This window comes from Falco biarmicus, chromosome 16 (genome assembly GCF_023638135.1).
Source record: "Falco biarmicus isolate bFalBia1 chromosome 16, bFalBia1.pri, whole genome shotgun sequence".
Lineage (NCBI taxonomy): Eukaryota > Metazoa > Chordata > Aves > Falconiformes > Falconidae > Falco > Falco biarmicus.
The window spans coordinates 4,572,705-4,587,516 of NC_079303.1; the positions used below are offsets into that span (position 1 = coordinate 4,572,705).

A 14,812-nucleotide genomic window follows, 5' to 3' on the forward strand; every position below is an offset into this window, starting at 1 on the left:
AACGTGTCACAACATAATCACAGTTGTATAAAAAAGCCAAGACTTACCCATTGACTTTAGGAAATAAAACATACCTCTTTATTTACAAAGACAAAAACTAACATCACTACTATATACTACTATCAAGCCAGTATCTGACAAATATTGTACAAAACTACAGATACCAAAAAATAAAATAAGAGATGGAAGAGAATAAACCAAAGACATATACACTGCACAGAGAAGTTTTAACAGAAATGAAGGCTAGAGTCTGTGGCAAATCATACGCTTCAAAACGATCTGGAGAACCATTGCCTGTGCATCTTTTAAAGCTTGTGGGGTCAGCCACACCACGTACGGGTGGATTTGACGTAACAGTGTGCCCCAGGAAAGATGAAAGTCATCCTACAAGCAGAAAGAACAAAGAAAACTAATACTGTAATGCATGGGAATGAATTTCATTAAATGAAGCAGGCCACTGTACCAGAGCCGGAGATGAAAATACCAGTTTTCAAAAACCTTCTGATTTAAAGCACGTCCTCTCTTCCCATGCTTATCTCTCATGCGAGTACTGCACACTTCCGACTGCTAATTAATAAATCTCTTTATGACTCCTCCTCTTGGTTTTTCATGTCTGCAGGATACGTCGAAAACGTAAATACGTAATGATAATCTCAATAATGACATCTGAGGAAAAACTGGAAGTAACTGCACAGGAACTATAAACGTCAATCAAGCAAGGGGCATTAGGAACGGAAACTTTCTTTTTACAGGCAGTTGGTCTAGCACAGAGAGGTGTCAGGCTGTAGGTACTGGATAGAGAAAGTGTTTCTTCCCATTCCCACAAAGGGAATATTACAACCATCTTTAAGGTATAAAAGGTTAAAGCATGGCTGGGAATGCACTGTTAGCATTCATCTTTCTTCCGTTCTTGATCCAGAAGTGGGGGAAAAAAACCCTGAAGAACTCCTGTTTCAGTTCAGAGAAATACCAGCTCTGTTTTTTCTCTAACTGCCAGTACCTCCCAGCTAAGGAGGAAACCAATTGTTTCTGGCAGGGCACCTGACAGGAAGGAGACAGAATAAAACCAGTTTCAAGGACAGAATCACAGGCTAGAGGAAAGCATATAAACTGAGTATTTTATCTAGAGCTACTTTCACTGATTCCTTCTCCCATAATCAGAGTCATCCTTCACGTCTAAAATATTCACAATACGAAGATTCATTCTTTGCAGACTTCAGAGGGTGTCTTGAATTCTTCACATTAGATCTCTATCCACATGAGATGAAATCAAACCTGGCACATAATCAGCAGCACTGTTTCACTAAGCATGTCAGCATAGAAGACGTCACACCGAGCTAACAGAAAAGCTGATAAAGTAACGCAGCTGGCACAGAAGGACTTACAACTCACTGAAATGAAAATTAACAGCAAAGAAAGGGAAGTTTGCAGGATACACAGTCATATGGCATCAGGAATAAAAATACGTACTTTGGGTATTCTTCAACTCGGGAACAACAAAAATATTCAAAAGAAAATGGCTGATAAGCTCTGGGTACCAGCTCACTTTAGAAATAGTTATATATATCAACACAAAGGCAGTCCAGTTAGTCTCTTTGCAAATCGCATGACCTGAGAGTCAGCATCTTACACCGTTCGATGAAGAGGCAGTTAAGGAGAAATGAAGGCCGTTTCCTCTTCCATATTCATTTCTTACAAAAGTCACTCCCTGAATCCATGAACAATCAGTCTGCTGTGTTAGTCAGTTCACTCTGACTGAGCACTTCATCTATTTTCCACATTATGGTGCCAGTATAGGAAAGAATACAGGAAGATAAAGAAGAGTGTCTTCATAACAATTCTGAGATTGCACCACCTGCTAAAGAGATCAAAGACAGGTGAAAAATAAGTAACCAGACTCAAACAGATGTTACCAGAAACCAGAGACCACCAAATACGGTAGCATTTCCAGAAAAAAAATACGACAGCAAACAAGATTTTCTAGATAAAGCCATCCTTTTCAGAATGACACGTAATCAACAAGATATTACCTACGACAAATTAAGATCTCCAGCCTTTCTGCATTTGTAATTGAGATGACGTGCACAGGCATGGACAAGGTGACTAAGAAACTCAGCTTTAACTCCACAAAGTTGCAAGCAAACTTACCTGGTGTAACATTTTTTGATTCATCAATCCCAAAATCTCAGAGCAAAAGCACAACTGAAACCAAGTTCCACCTAAGTTTGGGTTAAACCAGATTGCTGTATGATTCTATCCTAAAACTATAAAACAGATCAAATATCTCAGTTTGTTTATACTGAAACCTGATTTTGACATAACAGCTTTAAGAGCAAGGCATTTACTATCAGACTGCACAGCACAGTGACACAGACGCAGCTGCACCAGGCTCCAAGCACGGCCATGCAGCTTGCAGAAAGACACTGTATTATGGGATGTCGGCAAACAGTTTTCAACGGAGAAGTGCTTGTTGTGTGACTGTTTTAGCGGCTGATTAGTTATATCCAAAAGCAACAGCACAAGGAACTAGCAGAATTAACAGCATCATGCACAAGTGACAGAAAAGGCAGTCTGGCTCCAGGGTGCCAGGCAGGCGGCCTTTTGAATTTCTAAGTGTGCATTTGCACATGGTGGAACATCAGCAACCCCCCAAGAAAACCTGGCTGCCCAAAACAGGGCTTGTAGGTGCAAGCCGTAAAGACAACAAAGGAAGACAGACAAGGACTTCACGGACTAAGAGACTACCATGAATTTGGAAAGATCCAAGTGACAGTTTCTTTCTGTGCACTATCTGTTCTTCTCATAACATGACTCATACAGACACTTCCACCACTGACTACTGAGATCTACTGCATGGATCTGTTAGATCCTCTTAAGTTAACAGCACTAGGAAGCACAATAACAGGCCCTAATGAGAGACACAAGTCCATCATTGCAATATCAATTCTTTGCCTGTATCTCAATCAAGCTAAAGAACGCTACCATGGAAAAACACCTTAGAGTGCTTACAGGCAACAAAGCCTGAAAGTAAATTTCAGAGAGCTCTACCATCTTCAATAGATGGTTTCAGAGAGCTCTACCATCTTCAATAGATGCATAAAGTAAGTAGGGAACACGGGTCTAAACCCATTTGTTCATAAGAAAAGACAATTTCCATTTTACAGTGTCCAAAACCCAAAGCTAACTGTACTGGCACAGGTATGCACATCCCAAGCTCTGCAGCAGTAAAATTCCACTCTTGTCTTTTATAGCAAGTCCAATTGTATTATAACGACTGCCTGGAGCATTACAGGGAAAACCACAGAAATATCCTCCCAAATATGGCTTTGCAAGGATGTGTAAAAAAAAAACAACACAAAAAACCAAGAAAGGAATCTGTCTAGAATGTTGCCTCATTTGAAACACGTTAGAGGAAGTAGGAATAGTATTATCCCAGCTCTCAGAACAGATCAACGCAACAGCTATCACTGCAAGAAGAAAGCACGCTGAGATCTGTCTACCGATGCAGATCAAGCAAATTAGTAAAACAAGTTGATAAGAGCTACGTAACCATACCTTGAAAAAGCTGAACAAAACCACTTGCTATTAAAAGTACTTTTCTAAAAACAGACAGCTACTAAAATGGTCAAAATATCCAGCATTGGTTTTTGAAGCAATTGATGACTGAAATTCATTTTGGAAGCCACATTGTTAAGCTTCCAGCGTGTGATCCTTTCTCATTTATATCCTTCTGCATATGCTCATGTTAATTAGCAGCATGATAAAAGAAAGCAAATCAACAGGCCTGCTGATGAAGCTAATGGTTATACTCATTTGGTCTTCAAACCCGCCCTGTCCATCCAGCATGGTACAACAGAGCACTCAGGTTGTGTAACAGATGCCAGCAAAGACACCTGAGGATCTACACAATCCAGATAATTCCTTACTATCAGATTGTAAAACATACTGGATGACCCCTAATGACTTGAGAAGTCAAAAGTGAATCACCCTGTCCAGTAAATCTAACACTAGAAGGTCAGCATTACCTCCCAGGCTACAAACAAGGTCTAAGGACATGCTTGGCTATCTGTTTAATTTCTGGATTTTGCAAGGTGCAGTGTGAAAGGATTAAATTGAAGCCCAGAAAACATCCACCACTTTTTCCACGTACAGGCTAAGTTCCTTTTATCCCCTTCCCTTTTTCTGCAAACAGCAATTATCAATACTAGTACAAGCAACGTAACAGGAGCTGAGCAGAAAGGCCAATGAGCAAGGTGGGTAGCACAGGAGCAGCAGTGAGGGAATGAGGGGTGGGTGGGGAATAATATCACTTCTGTACAGTATAAAATCCACACCAGCAGCTGCTGAGTTCAAGGAAATGCAAAATTTGATGTATCAATTACATTATGTCTTTGAAGCTGTTCATATATCAACCCTGAGTTCTTCACTATAATCCCCCCCCCAAAAAAAAACTGGAGTCCACATCAATTCAAACATGTGCTTTCTTTACTGCACTTGAATGAACTTTTCCCAAAGAAGAAGCCGAAGTAGCAAGTAAGACAGATGGGAAACATTTAGTCTCTCCGACACTAAGTCTGGGCCCCAACAAAAGGGACTGCGACAGTCCTGGTTTAGTACAAAACCAACAAAATATGACACTAAAAAAAAAAAGGAAGAAAAAAGGAGAAAAGTCCACCAAAACCCATCCTCATTTACAGCAACTGTACTTTCTGGGATTTAAATAAGGCTGCTGTGTAGCTAGGAATAGAAAATTCAGCTCCTGAATTTTATTTCAGGGATTGTTTATCAAACGGACCATTATTGGTGCTCCATTTCCTAGTTCTGCTTAAAAAACTTTTCTGTTCTTCCGCACTCTGCCTAGTATTGATGGCACAAAATGTCAGTTTCAGCTTCAGAATCCTCCCTCATTACCTACATTTTCCCTCCTCAAAATCGAGCCACCAAAACCGAACATTATTCCTGTTTATGTAAGAGTCAACAGAAGTTAACAAAAATATTAAAGCTATCAAAAGATCTTTTGCTTTTGAAATAGCGCTCAATCTTTACTAAAAACCCGACGTGCTCTTTGTATGCAGTAACACAGGGATGGGTAGCAGTTTCATTACAAATACTGAAAGCACTTTCACTTTAAAAAAAAAAAACCTGTGAAATTTTACCTATCCTTGACAGCAGCCAAACATTTAGTGAACAAGTGCCATTTGGGAAGATAAAACGCTAATGACTATATTAAGTCAGGGTCTGTACAAAGCAAGGCCACCAAGCAAGCCAACGACGCTCACGCTGGGTTCCTTACCTGTCAAAGGCTGTCCCAGCTCCGCCTGCACTTTACCCTTCGCTGCTCCTTCCAGAGGTAAAGCACCTCTGTCCCCTTTGTAGAGTTTCGGTTTAAATGGAGAATCTTTGTCTTTACCTTTTGATCCTTTAGGCCTGCCTGCTTGCTTCTTCTTGGATTTACCATCTCCCTTCACACCCAGCAGCGGATGGACTTCTGTGGAGAGACAATGTGTTACCAATGTGAATTATCCCTTAAGATGTTTGTATCAGCACACGCAGCCCTTGGGGTTAAGATACAAACAGCATTAAAAATTAGTTTCAGGATGCCTTACTCACTCCTAGCTTGCAAAATGCCAGAAAATTTGTGGAGACGGCGGCTATTAGTAACTGTCATGAGCAGTAACTTCAAAGGAAGGAAAAAATTAAGGAGTGGCCTTCTGAACTTCAGGTCTCCAGCCAAAACTAAGGCAAAGCTAAAAACCATCTCGGATGCAGAACCAACAATAAAAAAACGGCAGCTTCCACACACCATCATTAGGTACTCCTTGTAGTTCAATGTTGGTGGTTTTGGGCTTCTTCTTTGGTGCCTGAGGTCCATCAGAGGAGGACTGCCTCTTCTTCTCAGAACCTATTCCCTCATCAGTTAAAGAACTCTGAACCGCATCTGGCGGAGGTCCATAAGGGTTTTCTTCTGGATCTTCAACTTCAGGAGCAATGGGTAAGTAAAGCAGAGCCTTGGAGTCCTCCAGTTCTTCATCACTGTGAAGGAAAAAGTTTGCTTTCACTTAAAACTAGGGGCTATTATAACGTATTATGCAGGCAATATTAGTGATACATTCTCTATTCATACTTTAAAATAATGGTCTTTCACCTGCTACAGAAGGCAGCAATGGGATCCACACTAGTTACATCCACTTCTTCATCTTCTGCAGCATCAGCTCCTGAGAACCAGGGAGAAAAAGACAAGTTCAAGACAGTAAGGAAAAGCCCAAATGAGTTAGAAAGAACGAGACTGATTGTGCTTAAGTGTCTAAGCATGCAGAAGCGAGAATTAAAGCAGAAGATAACCCTGAAGTATTTCCTCTTAAATACACCAGGTTTTTAGTTTGGTTTTCTATGTTCTAATACAAGCCTGTTGTTATAAAACACCAGTAATAAAGCTAGATAAAAGATTTAAAATCTTAATGTTTTGTTGTTTTCACTGAACTAGTTCTAAAGCTGATGAAATTTATTTTAGTGCTTAATTCCCACAAGCCAATGTTCCACTTGAATATTAGAAACTGCTAACGAAGAATTAATCTGAATACGAGAAGTGTTGCAAAGCCTGGGAATGAGGAGAGCTCTGTGGTATGCTGGGAATAATTCTGATTTCTTTCACAGTTTAGCTGTTGCCTTTTGGAGTACACAATTTCCTGGCACCACCAAGTGGCCAGGTAGGACTGCCACGGATTGAAATCCAGCACTGCTTCTGGGAGAGCAAGCCTGTACATCCGGGCTGGGATAGAGTTAATTTTCTTCTGGATAGCTGGTATAGTGCTGTGGTTTGGATTTAGTATGAGAATAATGTTGATAACACACTGACGGTTTAGTTCTTGCTAAGTAGTGTTTACTCTAAATCAAGGACTTTGCAGGTTTCCCCTGCTGTGCCAGTGAGCAGGTGCACAAGAAGCCAGGAGGGAGCAGAGCCAGGACAGCTGACCTGAACCAGCCAAAGGGATATTCCATACCATACATCATCATCCTCAGTATATAAACTGGGGGGAGTTGGCCAGGGGCCACCGATCACTGCTTGGGGACTGGTGGGGGCTTCAGACAGCTGGAGGTGAGCAACTGTACTGTGCATCACTTGGACTTTCTTCCCCCTTGGGTTTTATTACTCTTTCTCTCCTTTTCATTTCAATTGTTGTTGTCATTATGTTTTATTTCAATTATTAAATTGTTCTTATCTCAACCCACGAGTTTTATCTTTTCCTGATTCTCCCCCCCATCCCGCCAGCAGGGGCAGGGGGAGTGTGCGAGCAGCCGTGTGGTACTTAGTTGCTGGCTGAGGTTAAACCACGACAGGTACATTCACTACTGCTCTCTGCTTAAATATATATTGGAGAAGGGAGGCATTTCTAAAAAGAAAATGTTGCATAGCAATTGACAGGGATCATACTGACTCTGTTAGTTCACACACCTTCATTTATCCACTCCCGTTCTGTCATTCAACGCCCACGTGTACTGCCGTGATCACTAGTTTTAATTTTTACTATGGTCATGTAGTCAAGACTACAAACTATTTGCTACAGAGAAATACACTTAATGCAGTACCTGTCTGTTCTGGTTCACTCTTATCTTCATCTTCAATGTCGAACTCTGACTCTCTCTCTTCATACTCGACATTTTCATCCAGCTCTTTGAAGTCAGGCGCAAAGGCACTCCAGTTTTCCTAAACCACAAATTCAAAACGATTTTTACCTTATGCAAAGAAACAGCAGCCATAGTGAGGACACATATATAATTACAATCTCATTCTGCATTAAAATCCCCCAAGCCGCATACAAGATCAAAACAAAACAAAAAAAAGCAAGCCTCATTTCGGTCCACAGTCACACAGCGAATTAGGAACTGCACAAGTTAGTTCGCACTGAAAAAGCAATGTTGTAACGTTCCTTAAATATTGCGAATAAAACAAAGCTGTATGTTCACATCTAGCCACTGCAGTTTTGGCTCGCTCGCTCAGATTTCCTGTACTTAAATACATTCAGGACATCATTCCCACACAAAACGTCCCTGTGGTAACAGTTAAGACAACGCAAAGCTTAACTAGCGCAGCAACTGGTACCCTCCTCACATTCAACAAGACAAGTTAAGCGGGTGAACCTCAGAAGCTTGCTGAGCGGGGATTTAATAGAGGACTTCAACATGCAACCATTCGGTCTATGAAGACAGAGACCGCTGTGGAATCTCTCAAGGAAACAATCCAGAACACTTACCACTTGATTCTGAGCCCATATTGATACAACACCACTCGAAATAGAAGCAATGATCGGTCTGACAGGATGCCACTAGATTTATTTGAAAGAGAAAAGAGGAGAAGCTTAATTGGTAAATAAAATTAAGAAAGCTTAGTTTTCAAAATAACAAGAAACATAGCAATAGCAGACAGTTATTCTTACTGCTACATCCAAGAGCAGCTCTCCTCTGGTCCCATGGAGGATTTTCACTAAGTTTCCAATACTCTTCTCCCAAATGTACAGGGCATGCTGTCGTGCTGAACCCGCCACTATGTATTCACCATCACCAGAGAAACAGCACTTCTTCCACGGTGTCCTGCATGCAAAGACAGCATCACAAGTTAAACAGTTAAACAACACAAAGCGGAGGATGGAGGACTGCAGGGTGGGCTTGTTCTTCAGGCTGAGATCTTACATACTCCCATCCACAAATATTTAAACTTCAAATCAAATTGTGACAGACAGGTTTCAAACGAAAACAACTGTCCATTACAATTAATAAGATACAGTACTACCCTTCATCCAGACAATCCCCTTAGTGCCGAGCACACAAACTTCACCTTTTTAAGTGAGGCCGACCAGCCATCCTGCTGCCTCTTACCTGTTCACTAAATCCTGCAGCTTCTGCATCGGTTCAGGCTCCCCATCTCGTCCACAGGTTAGAATTTCACGGCCATCATACACCCTGATTATCCGGTCAGCTGTGTTTATTAAAAAGCAGCTGTAGGAAGGAGGGCACAGAACATGCATTGCATTAAGAGGCTAAGAAAATAAAAAAGAACCAGAAAATGTTCCACGAAAGAACTGCAGGAGTTTTTAACACTTTGTACATTCTGTCAAGCTACCCCATAGTTTTCAATTAATCTTTAAAGATACCATTTGATAAATAAAGTAATTCACCTTCCTTTCCGAGCAAATTCAATCGATTTAATAGCTGTGGTGTTGCTGGTTCCAGTTGTCACTCTGAAGGAAGCCACAAGATCCTGAGTGTCTGTTTTTAAGACCAAGATCTGAAGATTAAAGAGACAGAAGGCAATCAGTGTCTTCGTCTTAACTCAATCCCCTTTTGGTACCTTTCGCATCAGCTACTAACCCTGACAACAGAAGCCTCAGCAATCTACACAGGAATAGTTGGGATTCTGCAACTGTAGTTCTACTACAGTTTCTGCGACAGTTCTGTGACATAAACATTGGTTTATTTACACTGGAAAAGGATCCAACAAATATGATCAAAGACAACAGCAACACAAAGACCTAACTCAAAGATTATAGTCTAGAGATCTTCAAAGATAAAGTGTGATGCTTTATTCAGAAGATAATATCAACGCGGTATCAATTATTCAAGAGACATTCAGGAAGCCTTATTTGTACATTAAAACAAAGAACGCAACCCAGAAACATTAAGCATCTTGGCAAAGACAAGTAGTAATCTAAGCTACTGCATCCAATGCCGCCTGCTGAAGTCTCACCTTCCCCTTGGCATTGCCCGTATAAATGTATTCCCCTCGCCTGTCAAAGGAGGCCACGACATTGAGATCAGAATCATCATCCACAGGTAGGACAACGTGCTTGGAGTCTGACAGGGTTAGCATCACTGGTGCCGACTTCATGGGACAAACCAAAACTCTGTTTCTGCAAAGCAGAAAAAGAAAAGTGAGTAGTTTCTCACCTGGAAAAGAATTTCCGCATTTAGAACCTGGGAAAAAAATCTCAATATATATCAAGAATACATAATACCTCTGTATTTTTATTATTTTATTTTGTCTTTGTTACTTTATCACAAAGTAACACTGAGCTACTGTCTAATCTCACTTCCTTTCTTTCTCTGGAAGCTTCTCCAAGTTTATGCAGTAACTTGTAAACTCAACGAGAGGTTTCTACACACATTTCCAAGACTCATTCCCTCGTTTATTCTCCTCCCATCCTGGTATTTTCATAATAAAGAGAGCCACAACAAATCCAGTTAGGGTCCTAATCACAAGATAATACACCAAGGTCATCTATTAGACTTGGAAAAATCACTCTGCAAACTGCAGTAAAGACATTTTAACAATCATTAGCTCTACCAAAATAAGAGCATTCAACCCTTTTTTCACAGGACTTACTGGTCTCGAGGGTGGTACTGAACTTTCAAGATAGGTGAAGGAAATCGAAATCTCTGGTCGCAGTCTCCTGAGAGCACGTCCCACTGCGACACAATGTTATCAGTCGAAGCACTGACCAGTTTGTGACCATCTCGACTCCAGCTGCAGTAATAAGAAACAGTTTAAGTAAGGTACTCCCTAAATGCATAAAGCATACATCCACAGTTTAGACCAACTTATCAGACTCAGATATAAATTTGTTAGTGTGAGAAAAAAAACAAAGAGCCAAAAACCTAGCAGGCATAACGCATTTCCAAACTCTCTTAAAGGAAAGTATCCTGAAATGTAACTGCGTATCCCACACCGGGCTGGCAGTTCAGCGATCAGCAGCGCAGGGTGTTAAGGGTTGTCAGGGCACCAAAGCACCTGATGCTCAGCACTGGGGACATGGGCAAATTCAAGGGGCTGGGAGCCCAGCAATCAGCAGTGCAGGGTGTTAAGGGCCGTCAGGGCATCGGAGCCCCTGATACTCGACTAATAGGGGCACGGACAAATTCAAGGGGCTGGCAGTCCAGCAACCAGCAGTGTGGGGTGTTAAGGGCCATCAGGGCATTGGAGCCCCTGAGAGCAAACAGGGACATGCGCAAATTCAAGGGGCTGGCAGTCCAGCAACCAGCAGCACCAGGTGTTAAGGGCCATCAGGGCATCGGAGCCCCTGATACTCAACTAACAGGGACACGGCCAAAATCAAGGGGCTGGCAGCCCAGCAACCAGCCCTGCAGGGTGTTAAGGGCTGTCAGGGCGTCAGAGCACGCCCAGCCAACGTGGAGCTGGATCAATTCTAACAAAAAGGAGAGCAGTCTTCCACACTGATGCAAAGGCTGCGAGGTCAGCTGCAACTGAACATCGAATTCCATCACTCCGAGCAAAGCCGAGCCCTTCTCACCACAGGGAGCAGACGGGGTGGATGTGGGCACTGATGATCTTGGCGATGCCCCTGGTCAGGAAGTCCCAGATGACGATGCGCCCGTCGTTGCAGCCCACGGCCAGCAGCGTGCCCCAGCGGTTGAAGGTGCAGGTAAGGGCCATGCTGATGCAGTCCAGGGTGCCATCGGCCTCCTGCGGGGAGAGGGAGCGCAGGGGGCGCTCAGGCCGCCGCCGCCGCCCCGCCGTGCCGCTCGCAGCAGCCGGCGGGCCGGGGGCGGCGGGGGGCGGGGAGCACCATTACCTCGGGGTAGTTCTGGCCGAAGGACTCTGCAAGGAAACGCAACGACAGCGCTTGAGTGAGGGGCGCCCGCCGGCCCGGCCCGGCCCGCCTGATCGCGCCGCTCCCCGCCGCCCCCCGGCCCGGCCCCGCCGCCCCCGGCCCGGCCCCCGCGCCCCCGACCCACCGAGCAGCTCCAGGTTCATCGCGGCCGCCGTCCCGCTCCCTCCGTCCCCGTCGCCGAAGGACCCCGCCGGGGGCCTGCGCCGCGCCGGCCCCGCGTTCGCCTGACGGGCGCCCTCTCCTCCGCCAGCCCCACCGGCGCCTCGCGGCCCGCCCCGCCCCGCCCCGCGCCGCGGCGGCCGGGCCCAGCGCCGCTCCCTCCCCTCACGGCGGCGGCGCTCGGCAGCGCGGCGGCGCGCGGGCGCGGGAACAGGCAGCGCGGCGGGCAGCCCGGCGCGTGCGCGGGGGGAGCGTTCCGGCTGGGCCCCGCGGCCGGGCGGCGGGGGTTCCGGGGGCGGCGGGGGTTCCCGGGGGCGGCGGGGGTTCCCGGGGGCGGCGGGTCCGGAGGGAGGAGGGCCCAGGGGCGCCGGGCGTGTGTGTCCCGGAGGACGGGGTTCCCGGGGCAGAGGAGATGGGGGGGGGGTGTGTGTGTCTCCCAGAGGAGGGGGTTCACGGCGGGGGCGGGGGTCCCCCAGAGGAGGAGGGTCCCCGGGGTGCAGAAGGGGCTCGTCGTTGTCCCCGAGGAGGAGGGGTCGGGGGGGCAGAGGGGGGGGGGGGGGGGGGGGGGGGTGTCTCCCAGAGAGGGGCGGGGGGGGGGGGGGGGGGGAGAAATGTCCTGGGGGCAGAGAAGGTGGGGGGGGGCTCCTGGAGGATTTGGGGGGGGGGGGGGGGGGGGAGGGAAGGGGTCCAGGGGTGGCAGATGGGGGTCCCCACAGAGGAGTAAGGTCCTTGGGGGGGGGGGGGGGGTGTGTGTGGAAGGGAAAGAGGGTGTCACATCAGGGGAAAGGGCTGTATCCCGTATCCCGGGGGGGGGGGGGAAGGAGCTGTATGTCCCAGAGGAGAGGTCCCAGGGGCACAGAGAGGGTCCCCCCAGAGAAGGGGGGGGGCGGGGGGGGGGGGGGGGGCTGTCCCGGGGGCAGCACTGTCACAGCAGGTTCATCGCGCAGCGCCCACCCCCAGCTCATTCACGTCTCTTGCAGCACAGGCACGAAAGAGTAACAACAACAACTTTATAATAAAATCCAAGGGCTGAGCTCGGCCGTCGCCGTTAGTGCGCTGCCCTGCGCGCGGAAAGCTCCGTACATTTTCCTACAACGCCGTAACACACGTAACGCCCATGCCCTGCTGCAGGGACAGTGAGTGCTGGTCGGGGCTTGAGCCCCCCAAGAGGTTGGAGCATCTAAGGGGGCAGCTTACTCCTGAAGGGGCAGGTCTGCATTAGAAAGAAAAAAAAAACAACCCAAAAAAACCCCCACACACAACACACAGAAAAATTAAAAACAAAAAAAAGCCACCACAGAAAAACAAGGAGAAAGCCCACAGAAAAAAAAGAAAAAAAAAAACAGGAAAAAAAAGAAAAAAAAAAACAGGAAAAAAAAGAAACGAACCCCAGAAAAAGAAAAAAAGGGAAAAATAAAACCGTGGGGGGTGGGGTGGGGGAAGAAGAAAAAAGAAGAAAACGAACCCCAGAAAAAGAAAAAAAGGGAAAAATAAAACCGTGGGGGGTGGGGTGGGGGAAGAAGAAAAAAGAAGAAAACGAACCCCAGAAAAAGAAAAAAAGGGAAAAATAAAACCGTGGGGGGTGGGGTGGGGGAAGAAGAAAAAAGAAGAAAACAAACCCCAGAAAAAGAAAAAAAGGGAAAAATAAAACCGTGGGGGGTGGGGTGGGGGAAGAAGAAAAAAGAAGAAAACAAACCCCAGAAAAAGAAAAAAAGGGAAAAATAAAACCGTGGGGGGTGGGGTGGGGGAAGAAGAAAAAAGAAGAAAACAAACCCCAGAAAAAGAAGAAAACAAACCCCAGAAAAAGAAGAAAACAAACCCCAGAAAAAGAAGAAAACAAACCCCAGAAAAAGAAGAAAACAAACCCCAGAAAAAGAAGAAAACAAACCCCAGAAAAAGAAGAAAACAAACCCCAGAAAAAGAAGAAAACAAACCCCAGAAAAAGAAGAAAACAAACCCCAGAAAAAGAAGAAAACAAACCCCAGAAAAAGAAGAAAAGGGAAAAATAAAACCCCGGGGGGGGGGGGTGGGGGAAGAAGAAAAAAGAAAAAAGAAGAAAAACCCCAGAAAAAGAAAAAAACAAACCCCAGAAAAAGAAAAAAACAAACCCCAGAAAAAGAAAAAAACAAACCCCAGAAAAAGAAGACAGAAGAAAAAGCAGTAAAAGAAAAAAAGGCATTAGTCATGTAACTTAAGGAAAATGAGCAGGTTGAGGGAAGGCGGGGGTCACTCTCCCCATCCCCAAATAGTGCACCCATGCAGGCCCGGGGGGTGGGATGGGGTTAGAGCCCCCCAGCCTCCTTACAGGCCAACTCCGCACCTGCTTTTCAGTCCCAAGACAAGGTATTTCATGTAAAAGTCATAATCCTCTGAATTAAGGTAATTGGTGCTTCAAAACCCCCGTTCTGCAGGGGCAGCACGGCACTGCTGGGGCACTGAAGCCCCCCAAACCTCACTCGCAGAGGGTGGGTGGGCGCCCTTCCCCCCCACTGGGTGCAGTGGAAGGAAAAGCTTCAAACCAGGCTAGGCAGCCCGACGTGCCCGGCAAGGTGCTGGCACCTCTCCGGCTGCACCCGAACCTTGCCGTGACCTGCCACGCTCCCAGCAGAGCCACCTCGGCCGTGCAAAAGCCTTTTTTTCCAAACTTTTAGGCCTGATCTCCGCTTTCGGCTTACAGAAGGGCAGGGGAGATGTTTACTCCTCACTGTTCACAAAAATCAGGCTCAGCCTCCAGGACTGAGCTTGGTTTAAGTAGCAACGATGACGGTACTGGAACAGCAGGTGCTGGTTTGTGTCTGCTACCTGGTTACGTGCGGTACGCCATACGATGCTCGAGTTATCAGTACTCTTTTACAACAACAGTAAAACATACCATAATAAACACCTTCAGCAGACTGAGGCGATAGAGGCAGCCTTATCTGGGAGAAAAGCACCTGCTCTGCTCAGCCGCTGCACTAGGCTCAGCGCTACTACAGGTTGGTACTGCGTTCAGTTTACTTTCTTAAAAGATCCCACAGATTGTAATTATT

The 14,812-nt window shown here is 45.8% G+C and overlaps 1 protein-coding gene across 5 annotated transcripts in view; it reads right to left on the bottom strand.

The window, feature by feature from the left end:
- Positions 1-11,946, bottom strand: part of RBBP5 (RB binding protein 5, histone lysine methyltransferase complex subunit) — a 42,859-nt gene extending 30,913 nt beyond the window's left edge. Inside the window, exons 1-14 of one of the 5 annotated variants that reach the window (XM_056361515.1) lie at positions 11,749-11,946; positions 11,586-11,611; positions 11,304-11,476; positions 10,379-10,519; positions 9,743-9,905; positions 9,174-9,283; positions 8,875-8,994; positions 8,436-8,589; positions 8,253-8,324; positions 7,588-7,705; positions 6,146-6,215; positions 5,804-6,033; positions 5,294-5,488; positions 56-1,855 (exon numbers count right to left, since the gene is read on the bottom strand). In XM_056361515.1, coding sequence (XP_056217490.1) covers positions 1,830-1,855; positions 5,294-5,488; positions 5,804-6,033; positions 6,146-6,215; positions 7,588-7,705; positions 8,253-8,324; positions 8,436-8,589; positions 8,875-8,994; positions 9,174-9,283; positions 9,743-9,905; positions 10,379-10,519; positions 11,304-11,476; positions 11,586-11,611; positions 11,749-11,767 — 1,617 coding nt within the window. In that variant the 5' untranslated portion in view covers positions 11,768-11,946 and the 3' untranslated portion in view covers positions 56-1,829. Of the gene's footprint in view, positions 1-55; positions 1,859-5,293; positions 5,489-5,803; positions 6,034-6,145; positions 6,216-7,587; positions 7,706-8,252; positions 8,325-8,435; positions 8,590-8,874; positions 8,995-9,173; positions 9,284-9,742; positions 9,906-10,378; positions 10,520-11,303; positions 11,477-11,585; positions 11,612-11,748 lie in introns of those variants that run through there. The other 4 variants (XM_056361518.1, XM_056361516.1, XM_056361514.1 and 1 more) reach the window with 4 other exon arrangements.
- Positions 11,947-14,812: the final 2,866 nt, after the last annotated feature.